Below are 16,113 nucleotides of genomic sequence, written 5' to 3'. Positions count from 1 at the left end.
AGTTTTTTTAGATATATAATTGTCCTAATAAATAATACTCGCTATGGTGTGAGAACTGTGAGGCGCGAGTAACATCTACATTAAATTGAATATAACGAGTTGGCAATTTATCGAGTGATTTAACGAGTGATCTAACGGTGAGATTCAAGTGATCAGGCAGAAATTATAATACATAATGTGCACGGAACAATACATCAAGCTTCTTACATCCGTAGTTCAGAAATACATTTAAGGACAACGACTTCGGAGATTCCGTTCGCGAAACTCCGTTAACTTCGCGATAAATCGTTAATCTTGAAACAGGCGTAACTATAACGTCGCTATTAGACGCAAAGTCATATACCCAAGTGTAAATTACCGTTATTTTTAAACTCATTACTTTACTTGATATTTCTTTACGTATATTAATTAGAAAAGAAAGAAAATATATTGCAAAATAGTTTCTTTCCCCAATATTTTCATAAAATGTATTCCCTCTGTGCCGTTGATTGAGCCGTGTTAATGGTAGACCACGGTGTATGACGCTGCATTACCGCACGCGACGACGACGTACAAAATCGGCTATTGTTTCAGGGAGCAAAACTGCTATTTCCGCGATTTACCTTTCGCGCTTTAACGACGAGCGGCGTGCTAAATCGAGCCGTATTAAATTGGCTATCATAGCCTATCCGTGGCGCGTGGCCCGACCGGCAGAAATTAGTTACGCAGAAATTAGACACGCATCCCGCGCACCGGGAGAAGTCGTTAAGGTGGACGAGAGAAACAAAGAAAAAAAAAGAGAGAGGCAGCTCCCGGCGGTCAATGTCGGGGGAGCGATCGCGTCAACCAGGGCCACTCGAGGTGGATCGATTTCAATATGGTACTCGGCCATGTTTAATGACTCGTAAATTGGTTCGGCCCACTGCGAACAGGGATACCCTCACCGGGGCTCGTCATCATTCAATTTTCCGTAACACGAGTGGCTAGGGGGTGTTATACTTTTTTCCCCGTAGTGGACCGCGCGACGATTATTGAAAAATAATCCCTGATCAAGATCACGATCGGATGGGCGAGCCGCAATTTGAGGAGCTCCGAATAATTTCATAGAAATACGCGCATGAAAGTTAATGAGCGACGCCGAGATCTTCGATTTCACGGATTTTTTCAGAATCTCGATCGCGACGGTAACAGCAATTTTTTTCGCTCAAGACAAAAATTTCTCGTGTCAATTAAATTCAATTGCGTTCAGGCAAGATTGTCATAATGAGTGGAATATTGTAGCACTGAATCACAAAAATGTTGATAATATTTACACAATATATACTTACGTGCGGTTTTACTTGTTATGCGACGTCATAGCTACACGTTAATCAGCAATCGACCTAAGCCCTAATTTAATCAGAAAGACTATCTTCACGCATACGTGCGCCCACCTTGCGACTAATTACGCCGCACGAGCTAATTTTAAATTACATCCGAGCTTAATGCCTCTTCCTGTGTACGTTTCTGTATATAAAAACACACACACACACACACGTGGATGCTACTTCAATAATCCATAAAAAGATAAAAAATTCCTTACATTAGTAGTAAGTCAGATATTCGTTAATAAAATTATTTTATTTTGTAAGTAATGACCGTTCACGACATTCGGCAGCTAATAAGTAAATCAGCATTGACGATCGTCGATTCGAGGCCATGAACTATCAATCAAAGACGCGATGCTCGATCGAAATGACTACAAACGAGACACAAATTGGAGCCGCGTCCTCTCCTCGCGGACTCTATTCGTTTCTTTCCGCCAATGGCAGCGGCAGAATGACGTGGCAGGTGTCAGAACGCGCGCGGCTACTTCCTTGGTGGGGATGTTGTCGACAACATCTGGCCAGCCGTTATCCACGGACCGGGATAACGTTGTTGGACCTATGATTCTCCGATTAACGCCAGTGCTCTGTGTCTCCCTCCCGCCGCTTTCCGCGTCCTATTCCTCTTTCTCTCCGTGCGCGGAGATGATACCACTGCGATTGCGGCGCCGGTTTCTATCCGTGAAACGCGATGCGCCTAATCGACGCTGACTTGCAATTAATCCGCGTTTCGCGTTGCACCCGTAGAAAGTTTAATTTAACAAATTACGCCGGCACAGTAATGCGTTTCGCGAAATATCGAAGTGTGACGATAATGACGATACCAGATCTCTTCTTGCTTTGACTTCCCATGTTCGTTGCAACTGATTAACGAGTATATTTCTCTCCCAAAATAACGAAAGCATAAAAACTGTATTAGGATCCCAGACAGCACACATGTCCAAAAGCGGGACATAAGACGTTTAAAAGACATCTAAAAGACATCTTTTAGACGTTTTACGAAAAAAAGATGGCTAAAAGACGTCTTATGTCCCGATTTTGGACATGCTGCTGTCTGGGATATTATAGTGTAATTCTGTTTGTCAACGTGAAGAAATTCAAGCAAGCGCGGGTAAACGGCGGGAGTAACTATGACTCTCTTAAGAGGGGCGAAAGACTGTATGATCCTCCCGATAGTTATCGGGACAAGAGGAGCAATGCCCAGAGACACTGTTACCTGTCTTCGTGAACTACTAATTAAAGACAGAGGCTCGCTGAGAACGCTAACACTTCAAGCGCTCAGGAGCATAGTGGAACTCTTCCATATGTTTATGGATTACAACGCGCCTTTGCGCCTCAACAGCAGCAATGCTGCAGATTAAAAACTCTTGGCACTAGCTCACTGATGTAATTTTATATACAAACGATGGTCTTGGACCTGATCCACCCAAAATTATTTATTTATTTATTCGGGAGCACTCCCGATTTTAATCTATGCCGGCACTTTTGCCGTTGACATCAGTGATGCGAGTCGCTCGGATGGGCACCGAGCGGCGGCAGAGCCGTGCGACCGAACTGCCCCGGCGCACGAGCGGACGCCTCCACGTAGCTCCCCGCGGTAACGGCAACACTAAGCCGGCCAAGTTCCGCTTCCCCAAACTGGGAACTGTGCTTAAATAATTTTTCCAGCCTGTACGCAGGAATCTCGCGGCAGATCAGTCAGATGGGTTTTTCTCCTGCGGGAGGACTTGCCAAGAGTGCTTGATAGACCTAGTCAATATAAGATAGGACAGAACGAAAGTTATGCTGGATCTCGTATCCTTGTTATTGGGTAACCCGTTGCGCAGATGAGCGATCCATTAGTTAACCCGCAGGATCGCCCGAGCCGGGACCCGTAGTTATCAGGAACCGCACTGCCCTGAAGCGGTAAGACGCGCCGAAAGACGTGAGGAAAATAGCCAAATGCCTCGTCATCTAATTAGTGACGCGCATGAATGGATTAACGAGATTCCCACTGTCCCTATCTACTATCTAGCGAAACCACTGCCAAGGGAACGGGCTTGGAAAAATTAGCGGGGAAAGAAGACCCTGTTGAGCTTGACTCTAGTCTGGCATTGTAAAGAGACATGAGAGGTGTAGCATAAGTGGGAGATGACAACATCGGTAAAAAATCCTAATGCCAAAATGTCGAGGCTGCTACAGTGTTTAAACGGAAAAGGTTTAAAGTTTACTAGTGTGCTTGTCGAAATTTTGTGCATTCACGGACGTTGCATATCAAAACAGCTCTTGCACACTTTACTCAACTCAATAGAAATATTTGAAATTATTATTTACTTTATTTCTTTGTACACTGTTCGCAAGACTGACGAATATCGAGATGGCAATTTGGCAGCCTCGACATTTTGGCATTAGGATTTTTGTCTCCAAACGATCTCAGGAATCTACCCTTAAGAGTTGATCCGGTCTTTACGGTACACCCAGTATATGTATATATATATTTGAAGAAATTTAGAATCGTTTAATTTGAACATTTATTTACTCCATAGATATACTATATCCTTGTTTCTTTTTCTCTCTAATATTTCGTTAGTAATAAATCTTTGTGTGTATGTGTGCGTGCGTGCGTGCGTGCGTGCGTGCGTGCGTGTGTACGTGTGTGTGTGCTGATGTTATAAGAGAGATAACATAATATTATGAAAATAAATTAAAAGATTTGCATTTTTCTCCTGTAGAAAGAACGGTTATTTGGTGAAAATGATCTTTTCGATAGCTAAAGCAAGCAACTCGGAATCAATGAGTCCAATTATACTTCCGCTCGATGTCAACTGGACTGATATAGCCTCCGCTCCGACGTGATCTCGCCTATGCCAGCTTTCACGTCCGATCATTCTCGAAGTCATCTTCCGAGGCTTCTTGAAAACGGATCACTGAGAGGAGGCACTTATCGGTAAGGGTCATTGGGGAGTCACGCGGTCCGGGCCGCTGTTAGCATAAAGGCGACGCCGGAATATATTTACGTAGATCCGGGCATGAATGCGCAAATGTAAATAAACAGAATGAAAAAGCGAAGCGCTGCGGCGCGGCGGCCCATTTGCATGCACCGGCTACCGTTGCCGTAGGTAGCTTTTTGCGAACCGGCCGGTTCGCATGGCCGCGGGGCACGAGAACCGCTGCGCCGCGCAGCCCGTGTTTACGAGGAGGACAAACACGAGGGAGAGAATAGGGATTTAAATTATCAGCGGCCTCGACCTACGTACGCGCGCTACCGCGACCGCGCCGCTTGTGTGCCAATGTAGTAGTCCGCGTACATGCAAAAAAGAATGAGAGAAGACGATGAGTGCAATGGATAAGGCATGTCACACCTGCGGTACTTTCCCCAAGTTGTTAACGCTATAGCTCAAACGACGACGACGATGTATGATAGCAATCCGATTATTACATTAATACGGGCCTCCCATTAAATAATTCTAATCCTAAGAATGCCAGGAAAATGTTATTTTCTCATTAATCACGTAGGATCAGACTTCTGATCATCGATACGCGTCATCAAGGCAACTTAAGCCCCTTGCACAATGCCAGGCAACAGGCAATAGGAACAGGGAATAGAAATCAGAAATCATGTATAAATGCAGAATAAACAGTGACACAGGCAATAGACACAGAGTTTCCGTCACGTTGGAAATTCTGTGCCTATTGCCTATTGCCAACCAATCATAGCATTTGAATTTTTTAGGTTGTAATTAACGATTTTTTGGTTATTTCCTGTTCCTATTGCCTGTTGCCTGGCATTGTGCAAGGGGCTTTACGGTGACACCGTGCGCGATCGTTGGTGGTCTCCGTCGAATTTCTAAAGCTATCGCAAACGCGCGCGCAATGCCGTCATCGGGTTCGTTCTACTGGCTTTTTCGTTTTCTCTCCTAGTTCGGGATTCTTACGGAGTAGAGAATACCCGACTAACGATTCGTCGGCTCCCGCGAAGCTTCGTCATCCTTGCAAACTATCCCACGCACGCACGCACACACCGGCCGACCGATGGTCTTAACGTAGATAAGTCACAGACGCGACGACGGAGAGGCATGTATATCTCGGATTCGCAGAGCTGCGACTGTGCAATATCCTGGTGTACTCTGCGCGACTAGCATCCGCGAATAGCCTAATCTGCAAGCTAATGATCGTGGTTGTCGCCGCTGGAAGCGCTAGAAGAAATTACACCATCGCGTTGACACTGATTATTACAGCGTCGTGATGAGAGGACAAAGCTTCCTAGAAAAGTCATCTCTTCAGCTTTACAATTATTAAAGTGCATTCCACCCATTCATCGGCTATCCTTATCGAGATAGCAAATATACTCGATTATATACTAACTGATAGCAAAATGTGTACGCATGATAATAAGATAAGGAAAGGCAAGGATTCTACGAGATCGACCGGCCCTGCTCTTTGTGCGAATCTAGGCGCATGTGTGCGAGATAAGGCACGTGTTGTGTACGCGAAGGAGCTCATGATTGCTCTGTACATCACACACTGGCGCAAATAATTGTCAATTCACCGTGAATTTGACTTCGACCTCATCTCGATCACCAATAGTCGAGGTTCAGATTGAAAATTGCTGTTCGACGCTATATCGCTAAGATTTAAATCGCTAAGACTTAAACAGAAAACTGATAAATATAAAATTGAACTAAAGTAAATTATGTCTTTTTACAACTTATGTAACAGTGCAATTATATAACGTTGGATATTGCAAAGTAATAAAAAATCTACATTTTATTTATCACTAATATTATTATACTGTTTATTGTACTACTTATTATCATATACTTGAAAACTTTGATCACTACTCCCGTATTAATTAAAATGAGATCTATTAATAAATTGTTATTTTCTTGTCTTCTTTTTCCATTATATTGATATGATATTAAGTTTGATGCAATCTTAATCTTTCAACACTCACGTTATCCGCGGCTTCATAATCTACACTTTCGGCGCGACTATTCGTCAACATTAATCGAAGATTGCTTACATAAGTTGCTTAATCAGTGAGTGATCGTTTATCCATTAATATTGACATCTCATTAGGACGCTGAGATTTCTAATAATTCGCCGCGGTTCCGGCCGGTTGGAAATTAATTCGTTTTGCGACACAAGCGATCGGGAAAGCTGACTCTCGTTCCGTAATTTTACTCGAACTTAAATATAATTTGCCGATTCGAATACATTGCGCACAAGGGTAAGGTACGCGCGCGATAATTCATATTAATGTGCCTATAATTATTATTCAGAAGATTTCACGTGCGAGAGACGCGAGCGGCCTTCTCAAGCACCGCTGGGTCTTCAGAATGGCACTGCCAGTAAATAAGTAATTAGCACTATTACCGGCACGTGTTACGTCGAGTCAACGGTTCGAAGCGCGTTAAGTATCAAAGCATCTATAATGATGCCGCGAAACGCTGGTGGTCCGAGTAAAGCACGTACCGCATTTAAGTGATGATCTAAAACTATATTGTATTCACTATAATATCACCTATTTAATATATTAATAAATCAAAAAATATTTTTTGATCAACGTTAATCTTGAAACCATTAATAACACGTCGGTTTTGGATTTGTATATGATAGCAACTTTTTGACAAACGTGACATAAAAATTAATTTTTTGATATCGTGGATAAATTGTTTTCCAAATAAATTCAATGAAAGCTTCATCGTAGAGGTTCTCGTCGATTTAATGCGACAGCGCGAACGTTTCATAAGTCAATGCCCTTCGACCTTGCACCTGCATAAACTGTGATCAAGGCACTTTACTACCATGACACGCATGTATAATGTTACCTCGTCAATTTTGTACCGATGAATTTAGCAACGTAAGCAATTTGTAAGAGAGGATGCTATTTTGCGATTGTGAACATTAATGGGATCAAACTGGTTTAACGAAAGAATATTATTAATATGATATTTTGTGTAGAGGATCTACTCTGAGCGCTTCATATTTAATTATAATACTTTATCCTTTATCCTCATATCAATTGCGATTACAACGTCTTTGAGGAGAAACGCCATTTTATATCGTCTCATGTACATTTACATGATCGGCAAGCAAACTCATTTTTCTAACAGTTATAATATCTTGTTAACCAGCCAGTAAAATCTAGGGCTTGACACTTGTCGCTTAACTCGGTATCATCTCGCGAAGGATGGAAACACCGCTGTAAATACTCAGAGGATAGTGCTTCGTTTTTAACGCAAACCCTTTCAGTGGCGGTCAAACGTTGAACCTGGATAAACGTGCACAGATGAAGTACATATTATTCGATTTATTCACAGCAAATTTAGTCTTCCCTTATAGTTTTATATATGACATATCTATTATCCAAAGGAATAATAAAATGTATGCCACATTCAGAAATAATGTCCCGACGTTCTTACGTTATATTTTCCGTTAAGAACAGTCGCCAGCAAATCCTAGACATTATTGCTGCACAAACCATCGCTGTCATGATGCGATGGTTTGCGTAGCAATAATAATCTGTTAACCGGTCAATAAAATCGAGAAAACGCAGAAGCGCTTCTTATAATCCACGCTCGTATCTCGGCAGAGTCGCCCATAACGATCTACGGATACGACCTACGTCAACAGGATTTTTGCGGAAGATCGTTTTAACGAGTAAAGTCAGGTCACGAGCGCGCAGGCAGCAGCGACGTACGTGACGCGACGCGATTGAGGAGAAAAGAAGAAGGAAAATTCCGCGGGCTTAATCGATCGTATATTACAGACGGACAGGCGACAGGAAGTGGCGTCGATACTCCGGCGTAAATCATCATTATTTTACAGGACGTTTATCAGCCTAAATCTCATGTACCCGCGTGCTACATCCGCGTGGAAAAATTACCGCGAAGATTTAGAACGTCGAGAGACGCGAATTTTTCGACGTGCCAGACTATGGCATCGCGCATAATTAAAGAGAAATTACTTTCTTGATAGATAGATACATGGACAGGTGTATATAATTTATCTACAATAATTTTCACGTGCATACACACATACGTGCGCGCTCAAGAACTAATAGCAGTTAGGGGCTGCGCACAATGAAAGGAATATAGGAAATAGGGAACAGTTTAATATTAACATATTCATTGTGTATATGGCATACAAAAATAGAATAAAATTTCTCACTGTTCCTTAGCGCTATTCCTCTGTTCGTTTATTCCGTGTTAATAAATTACATGTATTAATAAATTTCATATATTAATATTGAACTGTTCCCTATTCCCTATTCCTTTCATTGTGCGCAGCCCCTTACTGTAAATATCGTAAATATACATACTGAATCTTTTTAACGTATAAATGTGTACGAAATATTTTTTCGTACAAAAAAAACGATAAAGAAGAATAGAGAGTGTAACAGGCATTCTTTGGAAAAACCCCGGTTAATCAGATGTAAATTTGAGAACGTTCACCGCCCATCGATTGCTCGCCCGTTTTTCCTACAATTAACGAGCTGTCGGTAAGCAGCTCGAGCCAGAAATTGGCGCGATTCGCACCGTTTTGCGCCGAGGGCACAGCTTTGAAGAGCCGGGCAAGCGCCACGGTCTAACCTGTAATTAGGACACCTTGGGTGTGATTCTAATTAAGGGTCCCGGTTGATCATAAATCTCCAGCTCGTACGAGGGTCATGTTATTTAGATGAACCCTGAGGAATCGAGACCCTTTGTGTGTTTGGACCGTTTAGAAAATCAAATCATCTCCGGCCATTATGATCGACCAGCTAAACAATGAACAAAACAGAAGCGTCAATGTGAATGAAGATAATGATTAATACGAGCAATATAACCGATCGCGAAACGAATTTCATGAGATAAGGAATAGAAAACATTGATAAAGACGAAGAAACTTGCGTACAAAAACGACATTTACTTATTAAATTAACCAGAGAAACTGCTAGATTACGGGAAGCTATATATAAGGTTGCCACTTCTCCGAGTTTTGAAGGGTTATGTCCGGGTTCCAGATTATTATTTCTTCGGGTTACGTGAAATGTAAAACATCTTACGTAATTTTTAATTAAAAAAAAAATTAATTTGTTGTACAATTCCCTGAGTGAATAGCGTTGGAAAAAAACTGACTCGTGAGAAGGATAAATTGGGATAAATGCCGTTCCAAACTCGGTGTGTATCTTACAATAGCTGCGTACGTTCAGCAGAGAAAGTAGTTCCGTGAGCGCTTAGTGATTATTGTCTGTAACTGCAGAAGTATATTCTTTTAGAATCTTGATAGATCCAGGATGTAACAGTCAAAAGATAATGATTATTATTGATTATTATTAATGATTATTATTTATTTATTATTTATATATATTTTTGTTTGTTAACATCCAGAATTTTTTTTATTTTATTTCTTGATTATTTAGTCATTTTTTATCTTATGACATTTTTTACTTTTTTGTTTTAGCAATTTTTATAATAAAGCACTTGATACATATTAATTTCCCAGACAGCACCGTGTCCAAAATCGGGACATAAGATGTCTTAAAGATGTCTTAAAGATGACGTCTATCAATTCGGACATGCGTGCTGTCTGGGTTATTTCTTCTTTTTTTTTTTGTCTCCGGGTCAAAACGATCGTCTAGGTAGCAACTTTAGCTATACAATGTTTGAATAATAAACACTCTGTAACGATTTTATATATATAGGGGATTTTCCGTCTTCGATGTATGTACATATTCGGTTTTATGGCGCATCGAAAGGATCGAATTATACGTCGCCCTCGGCATGCTCTCGCGCAAACGACGACGGCGTTACGTCGACTTCGAGGTCCGAGAGCGGGGAAAACCGTGTGCATCTTCGGAATCAAGGCTGTACCTTGCGGCCGCAGGCGGGTAACCGTACACATGTAGCTGATGCTGCAAACGCATCAAGCCGCGCGTACGCGCGAATAGTCGCACGAGTAAGCTCGCATCAGTCAAACGCGCGCCATTATGTTGTAAATCATCGGTGATTGTCTGAACTGGAACTTTCTCGCGGCGGCGAGATGCGTTGCCAGCTAGTAATAATCAATTTATGCACTTCATCGGCTGCAATAAATTTGTTATTAGCCGCAGCCGCTGCCGCCACCGCATCAGTTTGTGAGGCGAATCGATCCAGGATCGGATGAGAAAGATGAGAAATCTTTCTGTCCACGAGGAGAAGGAGAAGAGTAGAGGACACTCACTCTGATGTTGTAAAAACAACTGAAAATGATTTTATCCACGCAGCATACATTTCACTCGTGTCGCACACGCAATACCATGCAATTGATCGGTAATGATAAATACGAGTAATTCATCTAAAAAGATAAAACAAGATTTTTCTCGTATCCTCTTTACTCTTTTGGTCCGATCCTGGATCGATCGTATCTATGGTGCAAAGATCTATAAATAGGTTCCTAGATAACACAAGGCTCACACACACTTGCGAGTAACGTCTCCGACGCTTGTATTTGTCGCCTACCTCGCGGGAGACGTAATATCGCGCTGATGGACAACGCGAGATGGTGTCGATAGATCGATCGATTGATGATCCTGCGCCCGGCGCAATCACGCGCGGGTTTGTTGGACGCGAAACCGTCGGAACTCTCATTAGTCTTTGTTATATAATTACATATAATGGCAACTCGATTGCGGGGACCTTACCTTATTGCTAAGAGCCGTCGCCGCGTGAATAGTGAACGTAAGTAGCTGTCGTGCGACTTTGCGGCATATATTATTATTACTTTAGCGTGTCACCACGGTAATGGAAATTGTATCATTTTCGTGACTTACTTCTGGTCGCGTATCAATTTATACCGTCTACTTTTATTCGAAAAATATAACCATTTATATATCAAATAATGATCGATCATGTTAATGATCGCAGGTCGGTCTTGATAGCCAAAGATACAAACCAATTGTCTTCTCGATTTGTGTCGCCTTATTGCGAAGAAATCAGATTATTCGTTAAGTTTTCAATCTTAAAGAATTAAAACAGGATTGGAAGCTAATCTAAAATTTTCCCGAAGATTCACAGACTTGTTGCGCAAGCCGCAAAGAGCGTTTTCGGTAAATTAAAATCCGCCAGTGGGCGTAACCCTTCGAATTCATCGGGATAGGAACGTTCTTTTCCCTCTCTATGGGCCGGTCGAGCGCGATCGGCTTATTTGGTGCGTATTAGTAGAGGATAATGAACTTCTTGAGGCTGCCGCCTTTTGCGAGAATGACTCCAAATTCCCGACAAACGAAGGAAAACGAATAGAGATACGCCCCTACAGGAGCCCCCGCACCCGAGTTTCTCTTTCGAGAAGAGTGGAATAAAGCCTTGTTCTTTCTTCGGAATCGGACGGGTTAAGTCGCATGTTCTCATGCTTATTTATAAACGTAGCCATACAGAGTATAACAAAACTCAAATTTGTCGTTCGTATTATATCACGGTTTTCCAGTAAAGCCTAAATATAAATTTTGGTTACTGACGTACTGCCATTAGCACATGCGTGTCATGTGATTGTTCATTGCATTACGATCCGAGATCGATCTCGCAGTTCTAAATAAAATGTCAAGCACGAGCCCACTATGACTACACACCGATATCGCAAAAATAGATGTTTTGAATAGAAATCGTCAATAGAGATGTTTTTACGGCACTACTTGTGGTACGCGACAGTTTTTCGTTTGACACGGTGCGTTTAACCAATGCGTAAACACGCTAAACTGCACCACAATATAGCCTAATTATATCGATAATTGTGAGATCGAAGTCGTCAAAAGACGTCAATTCATTATGTACTTACTTTATACTATTTATCGAGCACGTATAAGCACACCTTACGAAACGTCTTGCTGCATAGCAAATTAACAGTTTTGTAAACGTTATTCATTTTGTTAATTTTGATTAATGCTAGTAACGATTAAGGCTTCTCTTTCAATGTTTAGCTCCAAATACCAGATAGTAATATATTGGAAATATCTTTACAAATAAAGAATGAGAATATTGCCTGTAGAATAATATTTCACATTTGTCGCTGAAATATTTATAATAAATCAAGAACCACCCGCAGATTTTCGTAAAACTCATTATTCTGGCTTCCGACTTAAAAAGGACTCGTAAGCAGCTTTGGAATATATGGGCTTTGGAAATCTCGTAAAACGATCAGAGTTGTCCACACTTCTCAGCCCTATTGCATTTAAAATCTCATAAAGCACGGCAAGGGGCCTCGCAGAAAAAGTAGGAGCTGACGGCTTCAGGTAAATAAGGAAACACGGAGCCAATTAAAGTTCCGAGAAAATATTTTGCCAACATACCTTCCGATGACACAACGCATTATGTCACGATGTATATTAAGGCCAAGATATTTTACACTCGGCGGTAATATTCAACGTGTTTTAACGCTATTAAAAATTCTAGTTGATGCTCATTAATTTCTGCACAATACCCTTACTTCGCATCACAATACTTCGGTTTTGCGGAATGGTTGCGCTACCAATTAGTGTCAGTTAGACGCATCCATTTTTAGGCGCGTATCTGCGTAATTCAATTTCAAAGAACCCATATCAAGAAAGTTTTACCAGTACCATTTATAAATCATTTCCAGGTGAGTGTTAATAGGTTTTAGACGTGCCAAACGCTTTCCCTGGTTCACGTTTGACATCAGCGACCTGGAAAGTTTCGCAAGGAAATTATATTTTCGCTCCTGTCTTGCGAAACGTATTGTATTCCATATGCGTGCCGCGCATCCATTAATATAACACCTGCGTTCATTGTACATATGATACATTGACAGTTAAACATGTCACGAGGATCATTTTAGCACTACATATTATGCAAGAAAATATACATTTTTTTCCTCATCTTCTTTAATGAATCATTACTATTTTGGCACTACTATTAAAAATAATGATGATTACAGAATTGCGCTTCAGCAAAGATATGTATAACGTACCAATAGGAATAAAAATAATCGATAATGTGAAACGCGCGATATTAAATGAAACATACGCTGCTTTCTCTAGAAGAAATTAGAATGTCACGAGAATATTACGCAAGAATGGGGAGAAATAAAATCTAATTAACGCAAAAAGGGAACGGGGACATGAAATCGTAGCTCGGCGGCCAGCGGCCGAGGATCTCCAATGTCAAGAACGCGGCGCCCGTTCGGTGCGTGCAGCACGATCGGGCTTTTTATTTTTCGTGCCCAGATCGCCTTTGACTTCTTAGAGGGCCCGGAGAGGAGCCCCCAGCGAAGAGAAGACGAAGGAAGACGAGGGGCGTGCCTGGTCGCGCGGCTTCTACAAAGAGATGCCCACTTCCCAGTGGACCCCTTCCACTCTTCAAGAGATCCCCTTCCACGTGGTCCCAGGACTCCGTCTCGCCGCTTTCCCCACCAACGGGCCCCAAGAAAACCGGGCGGCATGGTCCAGACCACGAGATCGGCAGGTAAAGGCAGTTTACGGAACGCTTCCGTACATGAAGCACACTCGGCTTAGATCCTCAGACGATAGCCTGACGGAAAAACTGACGGACGTAACTTCAAACACGTTTCTGACACCATTACACTTTGCATCTTGAATCCGATCTTTAAATCATCGTTGGCAACGTTTGCAACGACATCAATCGATCGGTCAATTATCGTAAAATTCTACAGTGAAGGCAATGACAATTGATTGAGAGCTCTCGCGGCCAGAGGCACGTTATGATATAAGATTGCTGGTAGCCGAGGATCAATCGTCCGACACGTGCACACATGAGGATGACCTCCTACATGGCCTTCCAGCAATACGACCTCCTGGACTCCGAGGGTTACGGATCGGCAAGCAGCCCAGAATCGAATCCGCGTAGCAATTGGCATCATCAAGAGATCTATCCGCAGCCGCCGCGGTCCCGTGGCAGCAGCTGCGGCAGCGTTAGCTCCGTGGATAGTCATCATCAACAGGAATATCAGGAGATCGGCGGCGGTACCCCCAATGGCAGCCTTCATGTGACCGCCGGTTTCAACTTCGGCGATTTTTACGAGGGTTACTATCAGGAAGGTGGCTGCCGCAACGAGCATCAGCCAACGTTGAATGGTGACGGCACTAGGAACGTCACGGATCTTCACGCCAAATTTATCTTTAGGATGAACGAACAGTGTGCGACTTACGATGACGCTGCATCTAGGATGGCCTTCAACGAGGGTATTATGAATAAGCAGGATCTAGCAGGATACGTCCAAAAGACGGACCACCTTTTGGCTGGAGCATACGCAAACTCGAGGACCGACTTCGGTCAGAGTCAGCCTGTCTTTGCCACGAAGGGTTACGCGAAGAGCGGTGCCTATCATCCGCGAAACGAGAATCACCGTTACGCTCAGAGGAATCACCCTTACGTCACTTACACCATGCCGAAAAATGAGTCTGGCCTGCCGAGCGGTCAGCCGAGCAAGTGTGATCAGTCGAGATATCATCAGAGAAACGACAGTCTCCACGTCGTTTTGCCAGTGGAATACGCCAACCAGAAATCTAAAGAGACGGCCGTGCAGAAGATAAAAAGCAGCGCGCCCGGTGTCGAGGTATTGAGGAAGAGAAGACTGGCGGCGAACGCCAGAGAAAGAAGAAGAATGAACAGTCTAAACGACGCCTTTGACAGACTGCGCGACGTTGTGCCCAGTCTAGGCAATGATAGGAAGCTCAGTAAGTTCGAAACACTGCAAATGGCGCAGACTTACATCGCCGCGCTTTACGAGCTGCTGCAACGCAAATAAACATCCGAATCCGAAAACTCGGATCTTCTTCCGAAAAGGAGAACAGCGTTTTGTTCGGCATTGTGTCTTCCTGCATGTTGCTGCGGTGACCTAGAGAAGATCGCGGAACATCGAATAGAAGAGCTAAGAAGCCCGATAAGCAGTCCATCCTGACAATGACGAAAACTTTAAATCTCTTCAAGAGGCTGCGAAATCAACCGAAATTGGAATCAACATCTTCGTCTTTGTGGAGTTCTGAAGGACGTTTCTGAATCCTCGCTTGAACTTCCTCCGACGAGTTTGGAGAGAAGCAGATTGAAAGATTACAGCTTCATTCTTCGGCAAGAAACGACGAGGCGCGTCCTTCCTTCGACAGACTGCGAGACGTCCGTAGGTAATGACGAATTGTCGGGGTACCGAGAACGAGACAGCTCGCTCGCGGGGAGCATGAATTAACGAGCGAACTGGGAATCGAGACTTCATTAACTTGTAAACGAGTCACTCGACCATGGCGGCATCGATCGTGAACGGTATGTAAACGGAAAAATATAGTACCAGAAAGCGTCGTTATCGAATCAAGATCTTATAGACTTATCATTTACTCATAAACTCGATTTAGTTGTTAAAAATTTGGTTAATTCAATGTTTTCGATATCAAATAAATTCAAAATAAATGAATCATATTTCGATTCTTTGATAAAAGGATGATTCATTTGATTGTGTTACTATTTTGCGAAAGTAAATTTTCTGTCTTTGAAATATATATTCGTAAAGCTCTTAAATGTTTGTATTTTTATATAAACTGCCTAAATTAAATTATTTTATCAATTTTCAAAAATATGATTTATCTTCGAGATGTTATAAATAATATACAAATAAATTATCTTTCGGCGTTATCGATACACCATCAGCGATAGCTTACGTTAAAACTAATCGATTAGAAGATCGACGAGAAAAAAGACCGCTTTTAATCGCGCGCGTCAAGCTTTTAACCGAGCGCGTAAATTTAGCGCCGCGCAGTAATTCTTATCCTGGCATCGCGGCGCATCGCAGCGCATTGCTGCAAGAT

At 42.4% G+C, this 16,113-nt stretch overlaps 1 protein-coding gene across 1 annotated transcript; it reads left to right on the top strand.

The window, feature by feature from the left end:
• The first annotated feature begins 13,738 nt into the window (after positions 1–13,738).
• On the top strand, positions 13,739–15,618 carry LOC139820765 (uncharacterized). Its single transcript, XM_071791274.1, has one exon. It carries the CDS (start codon positions 14,070–14,072, stop codon positions 15,063–15,065), a length of 996 nt encoding a protein of 331 aa, XP_071647375.1. The 5' UTR covers positions 13,739–14,069; the 3' UTR covers positions 15,066–15,618.
• The last annotated feature ends 495 nt before the right edge of the window (positions 15,619–16,113 follow it).

Source organism: Temnothorax longispinosus, chromosome 10 (assembly GCF_030848805.1).
Source record: "Temnothorax longispinosus isolate EJ_2023e chromosome 10, Tlon_JGU_v1, whole genome shotgun sequence".
Lineage (NCBI taxonomy): Eukaryota > Metazoa > Arthropoda > Insecta > Hymenoptera > Formicidae > Temnothorax > Temnothorax longispinosus.
This window is presented reverse-complemented; position numbering and strand designations above follow the sequence as displayed.

Coding starts and splice junctions, on each gene's coding strand:
- LOC139820765 (XM_071791274.1), top strand. CDS start 14,070: ATGAGGATGACCTCCTACATGGCCTTCCAGCAATACGACCTCCTGGAC.